General features: G+C 50.5%; 1 protein-coding gene across 1 annotated transcript in view; it reads left to right on the top strand.

Moving 5' to 3' along the window:
- Positions 1-9,043: 9,043 nt before the first annotated feature.
- Positions 9,044-17,145, top strand: part of Btbd16 (BTB (POZ) domain containing 16) — a 41,274-nt gene continuing 33,172 nt past the window's right edge. The window contains exons 1-6 of the mRNA XM_013021898.1: positions 9,044-9,130; positions 9,172-9,329; positions 12,223-12,302; positions 13,394-13,528; positions 15,031-15,045; positions 16,335-16,418. Coding sequence (XP_012877352.1) covers positions 9,044-9,130; positions 9,172-9,329; positions 12,223-12,302; positions 13,394-13,528; positions 15,031-15,045; positions 16,335-16,418 — 559 coding nt within the window. The remainder of the gene's footprint in view (positions 9,131-9,171; positions 9,330-12,222; positions 12,303-13,393; positions 13,529-15,030; positions 15,046-16,334; positions 16,419-17,145) is intronic.

Here is a 17,145-nt window from a genome sequence, read left to right as displayed (position 1 = left end):
TCTTTAGAAGACAAAATCTATTTCCAGATGTAATGGACTGTCATTCTTCCTGTCCCACCTCTTCATGTGTGAGGACCAATCCTGAAATATTGTCTGTTCCCCTCCAAATGACTAGAAAAGGATGAACAGGTCCCCATAGGAATCTGGAATTTAGTCACTTGGCAATGAGTCTGTTGTCAGACCTCTTCTGGGCTTCCAACTTGCTCAGGAACCCCAGGGAAAAGGGTAGGGGGTGAGGGGAATGTGGAGGTACAAAGGTATCTTTGTGGTTTAGGCATGTTGTGACAAAACATCATAAATTTAGTAGCACAAAACAATTTTTTTTTCTCACAGTTCAGGAGAGCAGTTCATAGTCAGTTATCCCATGGGGCTGGCCCCCTGGTGGCTCTGCGGAGCGCTGCTTCACGCCCCTCCGGGCTTCTGGGGTCACTGCAATCCTACACATCCCTTGGTTTGTAGCCCCAGCACCACGCAACCTCTGCCTCTGCCCTCAAGTGGTCTTTGTATTTGTGTCTCAGATCTCTCCCTCTTTCCCTCTCTCTCTTTCTCCCTCTCTCCCTTTCTCCCTCTCACCCTCTCTCTCTCCCTCTCTCTCTTTTGGCAGTCATGGGGCTTGAACTCTGAGCCTGGGCACTGTCCTACAGCACCACTTCTGGTTTTCTGGTACTTTATTGGAGAGAAGAGTCTCACGGACTTTCCTGCCCAGGCTGACTTTGAACCATAATCCTTAGATCTCAGCCTCCTGAGTAGCTAGGATTACACGCATGAGCCACCGGCACCCAGCTCCCCTCTTCTCTCTTCTAAGAACACCCACCATTGGACTTCTTGTTCATCCTAAATCCAAGATAGTCTCATCTCTGCATCCCCAACAGCATCTGCAAAGACCCTGCTTCCAAATCGGGCCACGCACACAGGTAGCAGGGGTAAGGATGTGAGCATATCTGTGGGGGAGACAAGTGTGTGTCAATGGAATGTGTGGTGTAAGGCTTATGTAGGGAAAGCAGACCTGAACCCGTGATGATCCTCCTCATAGCTGCCCCTCTCCCTGCCTGGCCTGGCCACAGTGGCCGTGGGGTGCTCCCCTGTGTAGAGCCACCCCTACTCCTAAGCAGGAGGGCTGTGGGCAGCCCCAGCTCTGGGAGGCAGAGTAGAGTGGTATGGGAGCCTCAAGAACATTGGGATCCTGAAGTTCTTGTTCCCTTTTAGGAGAGATAGAGGTATTCATTTCTCCCATGAGGGGCGCCATCCACCTTCACGACTTCTTTAAGTGTTCCTTCTTAGCAAACATGATCATCCCCCTCTCCGAGAAGCCTAGGGAAGCCTCTGGGCACTCCTTGTGTTATGTATTTTTTCAAGCAGACTGTGTGTGAGAACATTTGAGCCCTCAGCTTCTAAGAATCTCCTCTGTCCATGTCTAGTTATTTTTGCTCAGTGACACACCATCAGTCTGTGCCCATCAGCTCTCACTTGTCCTGGGGTTCTCTCTGTGAACCTCAAGCTGCTGCAATCTGCAGTAAGTGTTCCATCAATGAATGCCACCATTCATCACTTTGAATGGCCTTGGTACCATTAACTGACCCCCTACGAACTGGTGGGCATGGTTATTATGTTCAGTGTTTTTGTTCTTCATGCTACATAAGTGTCCTTGTAAACTTATTAATTTAGTCCTTAAGTGGCTTACCTGGGCTAAGGTGACAGCTCTGGCACAAGGAACACTTACTGACCAGGTTGGGGCTATTGCTTGTTGTAGTGAGGCGAGGTACCCGCCAGGGGAGCCGCAAGACATCTTTGGAAGTTGCTCTGTAGGATTTGGACTTGCAAAGGGTGATTCTGGGGAAAGGATAAGGAAGCAGAACTTACTCCCACACTGGATGTTGTGAGGAATGGGGCACCAAGGACATTTTACATCAAGTTTCCCAGCGTATCTTCTGCAGAAGTAGAGACTAGAGCGAGGAGAAGCTGCCATTGGTGAAGAAGCCAGGGCTGAGGGGTGTAGCTTGGATCATGTTGATGTTCTGTCTGTTCCACATGATTGCAAGGTGGTCTTTGTTTGGTCTTGATCCACCGGCCCTGGTGGCTGGTCTGATGCTGGTGTCCTGTGACATTTTCTGTGGCCAAGGCTCAGGCGTGAGCACCAGGCAAGTTCCTGGGTTTCAGGAGCTGCCTTGTTTCTCTTCTCCAAGGATAGGATACATTTTTTTCTCCCAGAAGCTCAGGTGACATCTTTGAGGATATGTACTTCTTTCCACAAAGGTTGTACCCCTGTGTAACTCCATGCTATGTCCTCTCCTTCAGTGCTATGCCCTGGAAGGGCCTCGGTGTCCCTCTCCCCCAGCAGAGCCCACTCTGAGGTGCACAGCCTCTCCTTGCCCTCAGTGCTCGGTCCTTGTGAGCCACGTCATCTGGTCCCCGGTGTCTCTGCCTGTGAGCCTGTCCCTACTGTAATGTGGCAGGAAGAGGCTCTGTTTCTAGGTGGTTCCATCTTCTGCTGGCCCGCCTTACTGCAGCTGCGAAGAGTTGTGTTAGGCTATTCTCGGGCTTCTCCCTTGAAATCGTGGGGGGATGAGCCAGAAAAGTTCCCCACAAGTGGAGTTAGGAGCGAAGAGGACCGCGGCTCTCTTCCTTCCTCACTCTTCAGAGGGTGACGTGGAGGGAATAATAATCAAGGAAAGTGCACCCCCCATGGGAGCCCCAGGCTCTGATCTCAGCTCTGCCACCTTCCGTCTGTGTGATTGGAGTAGGTTGCTTACCCTCTCTGGGTCATGCCCATGTTTCTGCTTAGCATGGGGCTGCTGGCCTTCAGGACCCACATGGCCTCTACCCTCTTCATCATCCAGGTGCTTGTCCACAAGATGGCGGCCAGCAACTGTTTATATCCTTCTGCTGAATCGGTGAGGAAAGCAAGGACGAGAAGCCCCGGGACCCGCCAGAGCCCCCAGCGGTGGTGAGATCAGCACCTCAGGAGCCCCCATTTTGTCAATTCTGTTGAGATTTTTTTGCTCGTTTTCCTTTTCAGCTCTGCCCCTGGGACTCCCCACTCAAGGTGAGCTGACTGCAGTCCTAAAGTGGCCCTTTGAAGACAGATGATGGAAGAAAGAGGAAGCTGGATGCTGTTGGTTATGGGGGAAGTTTCCACTTAAGCTTAAGGCTCAGCCCCTTGGGTGTGAGAGCTGAGAGGCAATCCTGCACCCACACAGATGACAATTCTGAACCCAGATTGCTGACTCCAGGAGAGAGACGGCCAGTGTTCTGTGTGTGACATGAAGGGGTGACAGCTGGTAAGAATTGTTCCTTCACTACTCTGGGCTCTGATAAGATGCTAAGCTCCCTTCCCTTCCTTTGTCCTCTCTTCCCTTCCCTTCCCTTCCTTTCTCCTCTCTTCCCTTGCCTTCCCTTCCCTTCCTTTGCTTCTTGTTCCTTCTTTCCTTCCTCCTCCCCCTTTTCCTTCTCTCTCCCTCCTTTCCTTCCTTCCTTTCCCCCTTCCTTCCCTCCTTCTCTCCCTCTTTTTCTTCCTCCCTTCTGCCTCTTCTCTCTGAAATCAAAATGAAAACATTTGTCATTAGAATTTCTGTTTCTTCTAACAGTCATTCTGTTGTTACAATAAAAACACATGATAAAAATTACCATCTTAACCATGCTCAAGTGCACAGTAGAAAATTAACTACATGCAAATCATTCTGCAACTGCTTTCTAGAACTTTCTCATCTAACGAAACTGAAACCCTGTGCCTACTGACCCACAACCTCTCTTTGCTCCTGTTCTAGGAGCCTCACAGCTGCCACTCTGCTTTCTGAATTTGGATATCATTCCTTCCTTGCACTTAGGTTTTTTTCCCCCCCAGGTATTATTTCCGCCACACATTTCTCCTTCTGAAGTTCCCATAATGTGTGTTGATCTGCTTGAAGGGACCCCTGCGTCCGAGGGTTCCTTCATTTTTCATTCTTTTTAACTTAGACTCGTTAATTCCCCACGACCTGTCCTCAAATTGGCTTGCTTTTACTTGATCACATATGCTATTGAACCCCTCTAGTGAAAATTCCCATTCAGTGATTGTAGTCTTCAGAAGAACCAGAATTTCTTCTTGGCTCTTTTCTCATAGTTTCTATCTTCACTGATATTTTTGGTTGTGCTCAGCCTCTTTCTAATTTTGTCTAAGTGTGTGCACATTGAAAATCATTTTAAATTCCTTTTGGAGGTTCATTTGTTCTTTTGGCTGAGCTGTGCTCCCCTGTTTCTCCATGGGCTTACTTAGTCTCTTGTTATTTGTTCATTTGAATAAACGACCACCTCCTCTGGTCTTTGGGGACTGGCTTGTCACAGGGAAAGACCCTTCACCAATCATCCAAGGCTAGTGATCTTGTGGACTTCACCAACCTTTCTAGCTGGGTATATGTTGGAGCAGGGTGGAGGTTAGGGGTGGGAGAGAGGGGATTCTCTGGGCGTATGCACTTAATTTCCCACTTGGAAAGATTCCTGATTTCCCTTTAAAAGCTTTCAATCGGGGCTGGGAAGGTGGCTCAGTGGTAGAGTGCTTGCCTGGCATGCATGAGGCCCTGGTTCAATTCCTCAGCACTACATAAGCAGAAAAAAGTCAGAAGTGGTGCTGTGGTTCAACTGGTAGAGTGCTAGCCTTGAGCTAAAGAGCTGAGGGACAGTGCCCAGGCCCAGACTTCAAGCCCCAGGACTGACCAAAAAAAGAAAAAAGCTTTCAACCTCTAGCCCCTTTATGTCTAGCTGGAAGCATGGCAGGTGCGCGGGGAAGGCCGCTCTTTTGTTTCCAGTGAGGCTGAGGGATCCAAGAGATGCCAGCTCACCATCACTACTCCTAAGCCAGGTGAGACGAAAGCAGTCCTCGGGTAGGCTGAGGGCCTGGTCACCGCATACTTAGGCATATGCTGGAACTCCTTCCATTTATGTATATTTGTTGTCTTTGTCTTTGTCTTGGGCAAGAATGTGGGCAGAACACTTACAAAATGCTGTTATCACTCAGGTGATAAAAGTAAGTCGAGGAAGACCTTATTTTTAGCCCTGGGCTCTGATGGACCATCAGGAGGAGGGACATGACCGAGGCGGCTCCATCTCCTCTACTAGATTGAGGCAGAAGCTTTGCAGACCAAGTCACTGAGGATGTGGCAGAGACCCAGCAGGGCCCCTGAGTGAAGGCCCCAGGTAAGAGCCTGGACCCCCCTCAGGAAGAGCTGGAGTCTCCGCTCAAGCCCCAGGCTGTGTTGACACCAGAATCTGGAACCAGAAGTGCTGGGAACATTCCCTGTTATTGCCATGGTGCCCACAATGACCCCAGAAACTGAAGGCAAGCCCCCCATCAAAGCTCACTGGCCCATAAAAAGAATAGGGTGAGCCTCAAATGTCAAGAGAGCTCCCAGAATTCAGGCTCAAAGGTGACTAGCCTCCAGGTTACAGGAGACAGTACGGAGAGCAGTGTAATGAGCACGCCTTTCTTCCACACATGTCCGCTGTGAACTCCACGTGGAGGGCAAAGGGGCTTCAGAACTGTAAGTGCACTGGTGTATTTCATCCACTTTAGAAGTATGTTCCTGCTTAAGGATCTTCTGGGATTTTCTGGATACTGGCTGGACAGGAAGGGGTCCCGGAGTGAAAGGACATTGCAAGAAGCTTCTGTCCACTCAGGAGAACTTAGGAACTGGCTCTTCTAACCCAGAGAGGAGGACACTAAGAAATGGAGGATGACAGTTCAAAGCCAGAGCCCAGAATCTTCTGCAGCTAGTGAATTTAAGTTGTTGCCTGTGTTTTCTGCTCTTATAAATGACAGAAAAATGTACCTCACACAAACAATATTAAGGCAGCTTTTATATGTGTATGTTAACTCAACCTCTATCTAAATAGACATATATCTACATATTTGTCTTGGGCCATGAGACTCCTCTAAAATAGCCAGCAAAAAGCTGGATCAGAGGTACAGCTCAAATAGTAGTGCACTAGCTGAACAAGCAAGCCAAGTAAGTGATTGGCTATCAGTGCAAAGCCCCGCAGGGCCAAAAAAAAAAAAAAACAAAACAAATGAAAAATAAAACCCCCGCAGAGGGGATGTTGGCTGATGGGAGGTCAAAGGAACAGATACACTTCCGGGACATTGAGACGCCGAATGGTCAGCTGGGAGGACTTGTAGGTATGGAGTCAAAGAACACGGGAGCTGGGATAGCTCAGAGCCTTCGTTAAACCGAAGGGAGTTCTCCAGGCACAGAGGGTTCAGCAGGGTGTGTCCTTTGTGTGCTGTGCAGCACTGAGTGCTGTCTTACTCCCTCGGTTTCCTCTAGGATGCCTGGCCTGAGCTTTAAAGCTGGAGAATTGAAGGCCATACTTGTTCTTGGGTCGTATGAGGGAGGGGTCAGAGAAGCAGCTGTGTGTTCCCTGGTGGGAAAAACTCCCTGTGCGCACACAGGTGCACATCTGTATACATTGTGGTTGGGATCAAGCCCAGCGCCTGTGTGCCTGCCCCAGCCCATGTTGATTTGATGCACAACTTTTGTTAAAATTAGAGATCAACAGAAATATACATTTGACATATTTTCCATACCCAATGAAATAATCTGTAGGGTAAAAGCAAAGTTAAAAACATTTATACCTGGAAGAACTTTTGAGGCACACAATAACAGATAAAAGCTCACGCGCCCCAAGACCATGTATGGAAAACTCCTCAGAAACGCTTTTGCAACTTTTGTGGGAAAAGTCCATGCTTAAGTGGTTTGCTGAAAAAAAAAAAAAAGCAAAAGGCCAAAAACCATGTAAAAGAAGGCTCAGTTTTATTGATGGCCACAGAGGTTCCAATTTAAAAATAAGGATCTGAAACTATGTGTTACTCATTAGATTAACAAAGCAAACAAATCCAACCCTCCCCCAAGGTATGATAAAGCTTTCTACTTGAATTGATGTAGGAAAAAGCATTAAAAATTGGTGCTGGGAATATAAATTACTGTAACTTTTGGGGGAGGCAATATCTAGTTTAATTCAACATATGTATCTTTCACATAACAATCCCACTTTCAAAAATCTACTTTATAGAAATTACAACAATGATATACAAAAATAAGTTTATGTATATTTAGATATAGATACAATTAAAGTTAGCATATATGTATATATGTATTTATTACATATGTACACATACACACACACACACACACACTACCTTAATAACGTGTGTATGAGTTATATATTTCTGGCTATCCCTGTTGTTGGGCCTACTCAAAAATATCACGTCTTTGTGGGAGCCATTGGTTCATGATTGTAATTCTGACTCCTAAGGAGGCTGAGATCTGGAGGGTCATGGGTCAACACTAGTCTGGGTAAAAAAGTCTGCAAGACTCTTTCCCCAAAATAACCAGCAAGAAAAGCTAGGAGATGTGGCTCGAATGGTGGAGCACGAGCCTAATAATCAAACTCCAGTACCTGCCCAACCCCAATAACAGAAAACATCATTTTCTAGTCCCCCGGTACAATGATACAGCCCGTGTCTTTGCAGCTCTCCTTTGGTCTTCATTTTGTGAGCGGGCATGAAGCTGTACGCCCCTCCCGGTTGCTTTAACTTAGCCACGTCACCAGTACAATACAGAAAGTTGTCTGTTAAAAACCAGATATCCTCTTGATGTGAAATAATCCATGCTTGAGGCTTACTCGTTATTACTCGTCATTACAGAATTTTTTAGGCGAGTCTCCTTTATAGTCTTGAAGAGATGCTTTGGGAACTCAGCGTCTCAGTGTTTGTTCTTTTGTCTTCTAGTTGCTCATCTTTTTTCTTCCCCTCACTGTGTCATCTCCACTCTCATTTGTGACAATGCTGAATCCCGTGAGTACATCTGCACCGCCAGGAGGCGGCAGGGGGTAGGAGCAGCACCAGTTGCTGTGGTTTCCCCCAGGGGCTAGGCCGAGCCACTGCGACTCTGGTCCTCCACTCTCCCGCTTTGCTGGGAGGAGCACCGTGACCTGTCAGTGCTCCCACACCTAATCCCACACCCCGCTTTCCCACCAGCCAATCTCCATTAGGAACAGTCCTGAGGCATATTTAACAAACATTAGCCTTTTAGCAACTCTGAAAGTAAGATGGAATCACCACATCGCTGTCATCATCTCGGTCTTCACCATCACCATCACCACCATCACCGTTATCTCCACCCTCATCACCATCACCATCATTACCATCCCCTCCACCAGCATCCCCATTGCCTCCACCATCGCCCCTGTCATCATCACATCACTACCACTGTCTCTACTATAGCTAGAAGGTAGAAAGGATGCCTTTCTACCTTGGAATGGCAAGCCAAATACAGTAAGGCCAATATGATTCCACACGCAAAAGCAAAGCAGTGCCAACACACATGTGAACCGTGAAACAATACGCTAACTGGAAGACACTGGACAGGAAAGGCTGCATGTTATGCGATTCCACTTATTTTCAATATCCAGAATAGGCAGACCTGTGGCGTTTCCTGGCTGGGGAGGGGGGGAGGGGGAACCTGCCCTTAGTGGATGCCGAGAGCGGTGAGCACACACCAAACACTGTAAGCATACTGAGTGCCACTGAATTCTACACTGTGTAAAAAACAAAATAGTGAGTTTTAGTTTTACTAAAAAAAATTAGTTTCTGCCCCAAATCTCTGCTGTGTAATATCTCTTTAGATATCCAGATAAGTACTTAAGGAAAAATCCTTGATCTGGGTGCTGATGGCTCCTGCCTGTAATCCTAGCTTCTCAAGAGACTGAGATCTGGAGGATTGATGTTTGAGGCTACCTGAGACAGAAAAAAATGTCCTAGACTCCAAAATAACCAGCAAAACAAAAATCAGGCCCAGAGGCATGGCTGAAATGGTAGAGCACCTGCCTGGCAAGCACAAGGCCCTGTGGGTAAATCCCAATACTGCCAAAACGAAGCAAAATAACTGAACCAACTTTATCTCCCTGACCAAATGTTTGCCTCTGGCACCTCCTGGCTAGCAGGCCAATTCCAACGTGCTCGGCAGCTTGAGATCCTTGGTCCACAGAATACAGCATCCTTCCCTTGAGAGAGATGCCCGGGGAAGATAGTAACCAGAAACTTAAAAAGGGCCTCGTGTTTCTCTCTGGTGTGGAGATCAGGAACGCATTTGACAACTTGGTAAGGTGAGGAAATTTCTCTGTCTGTCTTTGACTATCCAGCAGTGCAAACCGCGCTTGGAGCGCCGGCTTGTTGGCTCCTGTAACCGGTGGCGCTTCCCCAAGCAGCCTTTCTCCGGGGACCTGCTGGCACTCTCTCAGATGTGTAAGGCCCTCAACATCGATCTGGACGACAAGGATGCTCACAAGTACCCAGACAGGTAGTCAAAGGTCATGGTAGGAGCAGGGCGTGCACCCCTGGGAGGGAAGGTGGCTGAGAGTTAGGCCACACCTCCTGGATAGAGGGGCCATCTGGGGCACCTCCAGGAGGGTACCTCCTTCCCTCCCCCCTTCCCCCCTTCCCTCCCTCTCTCTGGGACTGTCCCTCAGGCAGGGCCAAGGTGCAAAGGGACCAAATCCCCTGACAATAGCTGTGCATGGTGACAGAAGTGCAGAGAGGTTGTCAATCCCCCCCCCCCGGACTTTCCTTTGCATTGGGAACTTGGGCCCTTACAAGAGTCTCAGTTTATCCTCCAGAGACAAATGAAAACAACAACAACTTACCAGCTAACTATTCAGACACCTCACATCAATGTCCATGTCTCCCAATCAATGGTCCTCACTCCCCGCCAATCTGCTCGGATTCTTAGGAGTAGGCTAGACTCTTGACTTCTCCCCATTACCAGTTGTCTGGGGACTTGGCACTGGGCCCCTGGTGCATTGGGCCTGGCCAGTGCTCTTCCCCCGCCTGGCTCAAGTGTATTGGAGCACGGGCCACACCCCTGGGGCGGCAGGTACACAGAAGAGTGGCTTGCTCCATGTTTGCTGGGCGAGCAATCATCTCTCCTCTCCCCGGAATGCACTGGCCAGCCCCACTCCTGAGTACCGGAGCCAGGCTAGGGAAGCAGGCACTGCACCTGGGCCCAAAAACAAAGGTAAAAATGGTCCAGAGTACGAAGGGGAGAAGCTGGGCCGCAGGAGCTGAGATCCGAAGCAGTGGTGTGGGGCATAGCCTAGCTCACCTGAGACTGGCACACCAGAGGAGGGAGGCACAGACTGGGAGCGGCTGTTGGTGCAGGCCATTCGGATGGTTAAAAGTAGCCCATGGGACAGGGCTGCAATCCCTGCGCCTCCCTTACTGGTTCTGTGTGAACTTCAGCCAGTGGACGGACCTCTTTTGAGCCCTTCTTCCCTCCTCCACCATGGGCCAGGACTTGGTGGGGAGGAAGCTCTCCATCCAAGAGCACAGGGTGAATGTCACCGCGTGCTACAGCGCCTATATCATTTGTCCCCCAGAGGAAAAAGATGCCATTTATCTCATTCCCTTGTCCACAGGTCCTAAAAGGACCCCAGCCCTAAAGTCTGCAGAGCTTGGGACGGGGGTCCCTTCGCAAACAGCCATGACACCTAGAAACCGGCAGCATGGCCACCCAGGTTGTCACCTAGCATCTTCCAGCTCCGCTGGTGCGGGGGATGTTTGTGAGATGGCTGCACTCACGAGCCACCGGCCCCTCTCCCCCTCCGTGCTCTCCGGTCACATCCCTGACCCTGCCTGGCTGGTGTCAGACATATCACTCAATCTGCTGGGAGGTTGAGGAAGGAGACAAGGCTGGCTGGGTCCAGTCTGGTCTCCCCGCTTCTTCCTGAGGCTGAGTCACTTGCAGCCCTCTCTGACCCTGGGAAGGACAGCATGTACTCAGTGTGATTGTGGGCACAGGCTACCGTCCAAACCGTCTCCTCGCACTGGGGCCCACGCGGGCTCCTGGGGTGGCGGGGATCCCAAGCGATACACAGCTCAGAGGTTGTCCTCAAGCGTCCCTGGCTGGTGGCTTTCTTGAGCTGACCATCTCCAAACTGACTATGTGACTCAAATTTAATATCATTTTCCAGGCAATTGTGCAAAACCTGTGTTATCTCTCCATCACCACACATTTATTCAATGCACATTTACTAATCACCTGCAGGATGGTCCTGGAGCCCCAGGGGAGGAGACACAGATGCATGACACTGCAGAGGGGGGTGGCAGGGTAACCACGGGGGGCAGGGCGCTGCTGGCTCTGGGTCCCCAAGGCAAAAGGCCAGCAGGAGGCGCTGGACAGAGGGAGTGGGGGGGGGAGCAGAGGCAGGAGCAGCGTCTAGGCTGTCAGAAAGCACTGGAGCTGGATGGGGATGGCAGAGGCTACAAAGAAGCACAAGCCTGTTCACGGTATTGAGGGGTTTGAGCTGTCCCCCAGAGGTACTGAGGAGACAGGAAAGACTACCTCTGCCCTGTTAGGGGAGTGGATACCCAGGCAGAGGAGGGCTGGAGATTGGTAGGCTGTTGAGGACTTGGGAGGGGGAATTGGGGTTTGGTCAAAGGTCATAGTGGCAATGGTAAAGACACATGGACGTGTCCAAAAGAGTATTTTGTCCGATTGAGGCACGTGATTGGTTATGGCAACAGCGAGTGAGCCGGCCTGAGCACCCAGAGGCTGTGGGTGCCCTTTCCTGAGACAAGATCTGGTGTAGTCGCAGGCTAGGATTCAGGGTCGATTGTAAAGTTCATTTTTGGACATACAGACACTGAGGATTTCTAACACAATCATTGGTGAGGTGAAACGTCCTAGAAACAGACACTGCACACTATTCTTTTCTCCAGCAGGTATTTTGTTGTTGTTATTGTTGGTTGAGGGGTCTAAACTCTGGGCCTGGGCACTGTCCCTCAGCTCTTCAGCTCAAGGCTAGTGCTCTACCACTTGAGCCACAGCACCACTTCTGGCTTTTTCTGCTTATGTGGTGCTGAGAAATTGAACCCAGGACCTCAGGCATGCAAGGCAAGCACTCTATCTTCCCAGCCCCTTCAGCAGGCATTTATTGGGTGCTTACTGTATGTTTTGGTTTTAGCTACTACTGAAGGAAATATTAATTCAGCAGCCGGCAGTAGCTTAGAATGCTGCACACACATGTGAACAGGAATTAGTGTTTGGGGCGGGCTGTGGCATTGCTTGTGGTTTATCCAGGCAGTATGACCCCAAAGCAGAGGTTTGACATGGTGGCCGAGGGATGTTTAGGCTGCATGATGTGGTGGGAGAAAAATGTCAGCATTAATTCCCACATTTTGTATCTTTCCTTGAGGTTATGCATTTCAAAAATCCAGAAACTCCTCTCTGAGGAAGTGAAGAACAACAAGGCAACCAAAAGTGGGGAGGAGACAGGTGAGTGTTGTCATCAGTGTTTAAATCAGAGCATTTCAATAGTCTGACTTCTGGGGCCCCTGGAGACCTTGTGGAGCAAAGCCAGTCCATAGCTCAAACACTAATCTGTGTACTGTGATTCTTGTCCACTGCCCAGTGTCTAACATGTAATTTAAATAGCCATACTTATCTGTCAAATGATTGCACAGGAAACCAAGCCTCACACACACATTTCATAGGACAATGGCTACTATAAAGACAAAGGCACTGAGATAGCTTTTAGATGATGACTACACAGAGCACACCCAGGGGGCAGCTGTTCTTCTCCCTCTGGACTTGGGCCAGTCACGAATCGGACATCTGCATAGCTCAGAAGCCTTTTCTGAGATAGGAGCGGGAGTCAGAATGGGACCATCGAGCTAGAAGTAAGTACGTTGAGCCTCACAGAGGAGCCTGGGAAGGTCCTCTCGTTTTTAAATTTTTATACTTGGGGCGCTCAGGACTGGACCCAGGGCCCCGCGCAGGCTCTGGTACTCATTACACTCCCGGATGAAAGTCCGCTGCTTTACTCATCCAAACTTGAGAGTCTAGTAAGTAGAGGCGAAGGAATGACAGTGACCACGGACAGTTCCCACCACAAAGAAGGATCAATAGTGCCGAGACTGGGACCCCCTGTACTAGAGGAAGGCAAGGCGTGGCCCACCCCCCTAAAGAGGTCTCCCAGGAGCGGCCCTGGAAAGTCCCTGTAGAGCCTTTTTTCAGGTCTTCAAGTTGGAGGGAAGCCGTGTGGCTCTGCAGCCCTCCAGCTCCGTCCTTCAGCTCCTGGGAGGCGCCGATCCCCTTCCCTGCAAGGCTCTGAAAGGCCCACACTTCCCTGGGGTGGGGGAAGTCTGAAAGGCCCACACTTCCCTGGGGCGGGGGAAGTCTGAAAGGCCCACACTTCCCTGGGGCGGGGGAAGTCTGAAAGGCCCACACTTCCCTGGGGCAGGGGAAGTCGGTTGGCCTTTCGTCTGCTTCCTGGCTGCGGTGAATGGAGGAAAATTGGTGCGAAGAGGAAGTGCTTGTGTGGGGAAGTCAGTGAGCCACTGCCCAGAGTCCTTTCCTTCCCTCAGATGTGGTTCTGGAATGCCTGGGCTACACGTGGGAGCTGCACCAGGCCCAGCTCTTCCAGTCCGAGACCTTGGCCAAGCTTTACTTGACGACCCTGATGCACAGGACTAAGAACTACGTGGATTCCACAGTGCCATGTAATTATATCTATAGAGTCCCTGGTCCTGGGACCCCTCACACCCTCAAGGTTTGAAAGGGCCCAGCCTGGCCTCTGGCTGTTTTGAGACCAATGGTGGTTGGCACGGACGGATCTGAGCCAGGTTCCGTGGTGTGAGCTCATCACGTGACTGACCACCAGCTCCTGCCTGCCCTCTTAGCCCTCTCCCACTGACTCTGGTTATCTTCTGTCTTCTGCCATCTTCTGTCCTCCACCCTGGAGTTAAATAGTGAGAACTGAATGGCTTTCTGATGAATGGGATTCTGATTGATCGTGGAGTGTCTTGCTACCTGCATTTTATTCTCATTTCTTTTTTTGTAGCACCCCGTGCCTCTACTTTGTAGTTCCTGGGAAGGTTTGCTCAACTTTTATGTGGCCATACATTCCCTGAACACCTGTCCTGAGCCCTTTTCCATTCTATTGTCTGTGCTCCACAGGTCTTTTCACGTCATTCCGTTGTCAGGTAGATAGGTTTGGGTTTACTGGTGTAACTGCTGCCCGCGTGTAGGTTCAGAGGCTGCAATTCTCTGCAGGCTTACCAACCCTTCCCTGAGCCTGGGGAGTGGTGCCCCAGTGCCTGCTGGGATCTGCTGGGGGCCCTGGCCTCTGCTTTAGCTCTCTGTCCTTGAAGGTGGCAGTGGGAGACTGTGGCTTTCCTGTAAACCGGTAGGAAGCTGCCTGTGGCGTTTCTGCCCTTCCTAACCCAGTGGGATGGGCTCTACCATCTCCCCTGAGCCCAGGGTGGAGCACTCAGCAGGCCATCAGTGGGAGGCTCTGATGCCCTAGACAGAGAGAACACTGGAAAACAGGAGAGTCTGGGAGCAGAAAGGGAGGGACTGGCAGCATCCGTCTTTAACAGGGTCTATGAGGGTGTCACCTTGGGACGGCCACTGTGATCCAAGACTCTGCTAGTGGCAAGTCCTGACCAGAGATGTCCTGCAGATTTGGTAGTGCGACTCCTAGGGTTCCCGACCGTCATCATTCTCTCCACATGCACCACTCGTGACATAATGGGGCTCCGAGGCTTCCCACGAGAAGTCGCCGTCCCTCCTGCTCAGCGTGTCTCTCCAGGATGTTTGTGCACTGATTCCAAAACCATTGCACAACTGTGTGACGTCCTGCAGGCAGCACTGAGGAACATTCCAGAAGAGCTCAGTGGAGACCACAGACTTTCAACGTGGCTCAGCTGCTCCTTACCCAACGCTGCTTGTGTCTGAGCAGACACACTTATTCTCAGGACTGAAATCCAAAGGGAATCAGAACTGTCATACTACACACAAACACACAAGCTTGGTCTCTGAGAACCTCCTATGTATACGATCAAATGCTTCCTTTCTAATGCTGGGCCTCACTTAACCCGGAGGAAAGGCTGAACTCCTGCCTTGCACTCACTATGGCCTTGCTGATACCATTTCTCCCTTCTTTCAAGTGTTTAGCTTGTGCCAGACCTTGTGCTCAGAATTTGTCATCTGGGATGGGCAGACCAGCAAGCCCTACGTGATGATGATCGTTGCCTTCTGTGTTCTGCCCCACACTGGGCGCCAAGATGAGCGTGATCATCGATTCTGATAAAACATGACCAATAAGAGCATTAGCCACTACTTCCTGTGTGTCTACTGTGCACCTGGCACCTGGGGGCATGATCTCGGGTACTTCCTTCCTAAGGAGATGAGTGACTGCCAGGGTCTTGCAGGTAGAGGCCCCAAAGGAACATGATCCAGAGCCAGAGACTTAGTAGGTTGTCAAAAAATACTGGCCGAATGAGACAATAAGCAGAGTCTAGCACTGGAGGACAGTGAAGGGGCCCTGAGGAAGAGGGCCTCTTTGTTGGATCATTTTCTTGAATGCAATGTAACTCTTGGTTCCCAACTTATATTCTTTTCCATTACTTCGAACCTTGAGCTCACTGGTAATAGAACCTATTCGTGTGTAAGACTGTGGTGGACCCTGGTGGGTAGAGTACACCATCAGTGTGCCTGACCAACACAAAGCGCTCCTAGGCACACCTGTGGTGGAACTGGCCTAGCAGGCTATGGCAAGGCTGGTCTGAGGTAGCAGGGGTGGAGGTGCTGCTCTTCATGTGGGGTCAGGAAAGGGGCATGTGAGGAAGCCCCCCTGAGGGAGAGCGGCAGCAGGAAGTCCTGCAGAGTCCCGGGAATCCGCCCAGAGGAGACAGGTCTGGGAGATGATGAGCAGAGCAGTGGGAAGAGGTTGGAGCGGCTGGAGTGATGGTGCCAAGGGCATTCTGGGAAGCCACGTCAGAGAGCACTGCAGGTGAATGGGGCTAGCCAGCGGAGGGGGAGGGAGAGGCTGCCCCGCCCTTCCTCAGGGACAGTTTTCTCCAGTTTGGAGAGTACATGTCAAGAGGTACTGGCTGGACACCCCCGTCTCTCATCGGATGGTCCCCATCACCCACTTGATCCAACCCTAGCTTTGGTGCTCACTCGGGTCAGAAACCAACAGTGGAGGCCCACTCTGCCCGCCCACTGCTCCCGGCCTCACAGGATGAGAACGGTGTGGCAGGCACGGAGGGAGGGACAGGGAGAGGAAGGGAGGGAGGAATGAATTCATTTATCAGTTGACAGTGAGGGGAAGCTGGGTAAAGGGAAACACCAGCACTGGCCATAGTATTTTTGCAAGTTCTGTGACTCCCTGTTTCTGTGCAGTTATCTTCAGCGTACATCCGCTAAGCAACACGCCAAGTATGGTGTGGTGCAGGTCGAGATCCAGAGCGGGGGGGGGGGGGGGAGGGGAGGCCACCATCTGCTTTTCTTCAACAGATCCAGCATCTGGGAAGACCAAAGAAATACCCCCTGTGAAGAAGATGATCATTTCCTTAAAGATCAATGATCCAGCCGTCAACAGATCTGGTAAAGTACACCTGTCTTCTTTAAATCGATTTTAAAGTAGAGAAAAGCAAGAGCGCTGCAGTCCAGTGGTGGTGCACATTCCTTCACGAAAAGAAGGGACCAGGGACACGCGGAGAAGTGGGAGAAGGTGGAAATTGCTGCTGTAGAGCTGTGACTGTTGGGACAGGGCCAGAAGGATGCAGGAAGGGAAGGGAGGAGCAGCCTTCTCAGACAGACCTGGGGGAAATGGAATGTTCCTGCCCAAACCCACAACTCCCCAAACAGCACGTGACCTCCTCTCCCCAAAGATCCCCAAGGTCTGCCTTCCAGAACACTCTCCCAGGGTGCTCCTCTGGCTCTGCCCTAGAGAAGGATGGCTGTGTGGCATGTGTCACACCATCAGATACACACTACCGCTACGTGCATTGCTAGGTCAGCCCAAACGCCCTGAGCAGCCAGCTGTCCTCAGAGAACGCTGCCACCACACGGTGGCACTCTGTAGGATCACACAGGGCTTGGAGCAGGACAAGTTCATCATGGCCCCTAGCCGGACGGTCTAGTTCATGGGTGATCAAATCCTGGCTCTTTCCAGATGTCCTCGATCATACTGGAGTCCTCAAGCTACAAGGAAAATCATTATTAAACTATTTGTCATCTGGAGAGAAAAGGTGACCAATCTACGCATGATGTATTTAGATAGTCACATTCCTACACAGGTCAGGGACCCCAAGTAAGGAGATGGGTCTCT

Source organism: Dipodomys ordii, unplaced genomic scaffold (assembly GCF_000151885.1).
Source record: "Dipodomys ordii isolate 6190 unplaced genomic scaffold, Dord_2.0 Scaffold58, whole genome shotgun sequence".
Lineage (NCBI taxonomy): Eukaryota > Metazoa > Chordata > Mammalia > Rodentia > Heteromyidae > Dipodomys > Dipodomys ordii.
Note: the sequence above shows the minus strand (reverse complement) of the source record. Positions and strands in the feature narration are given on the sequence as shown.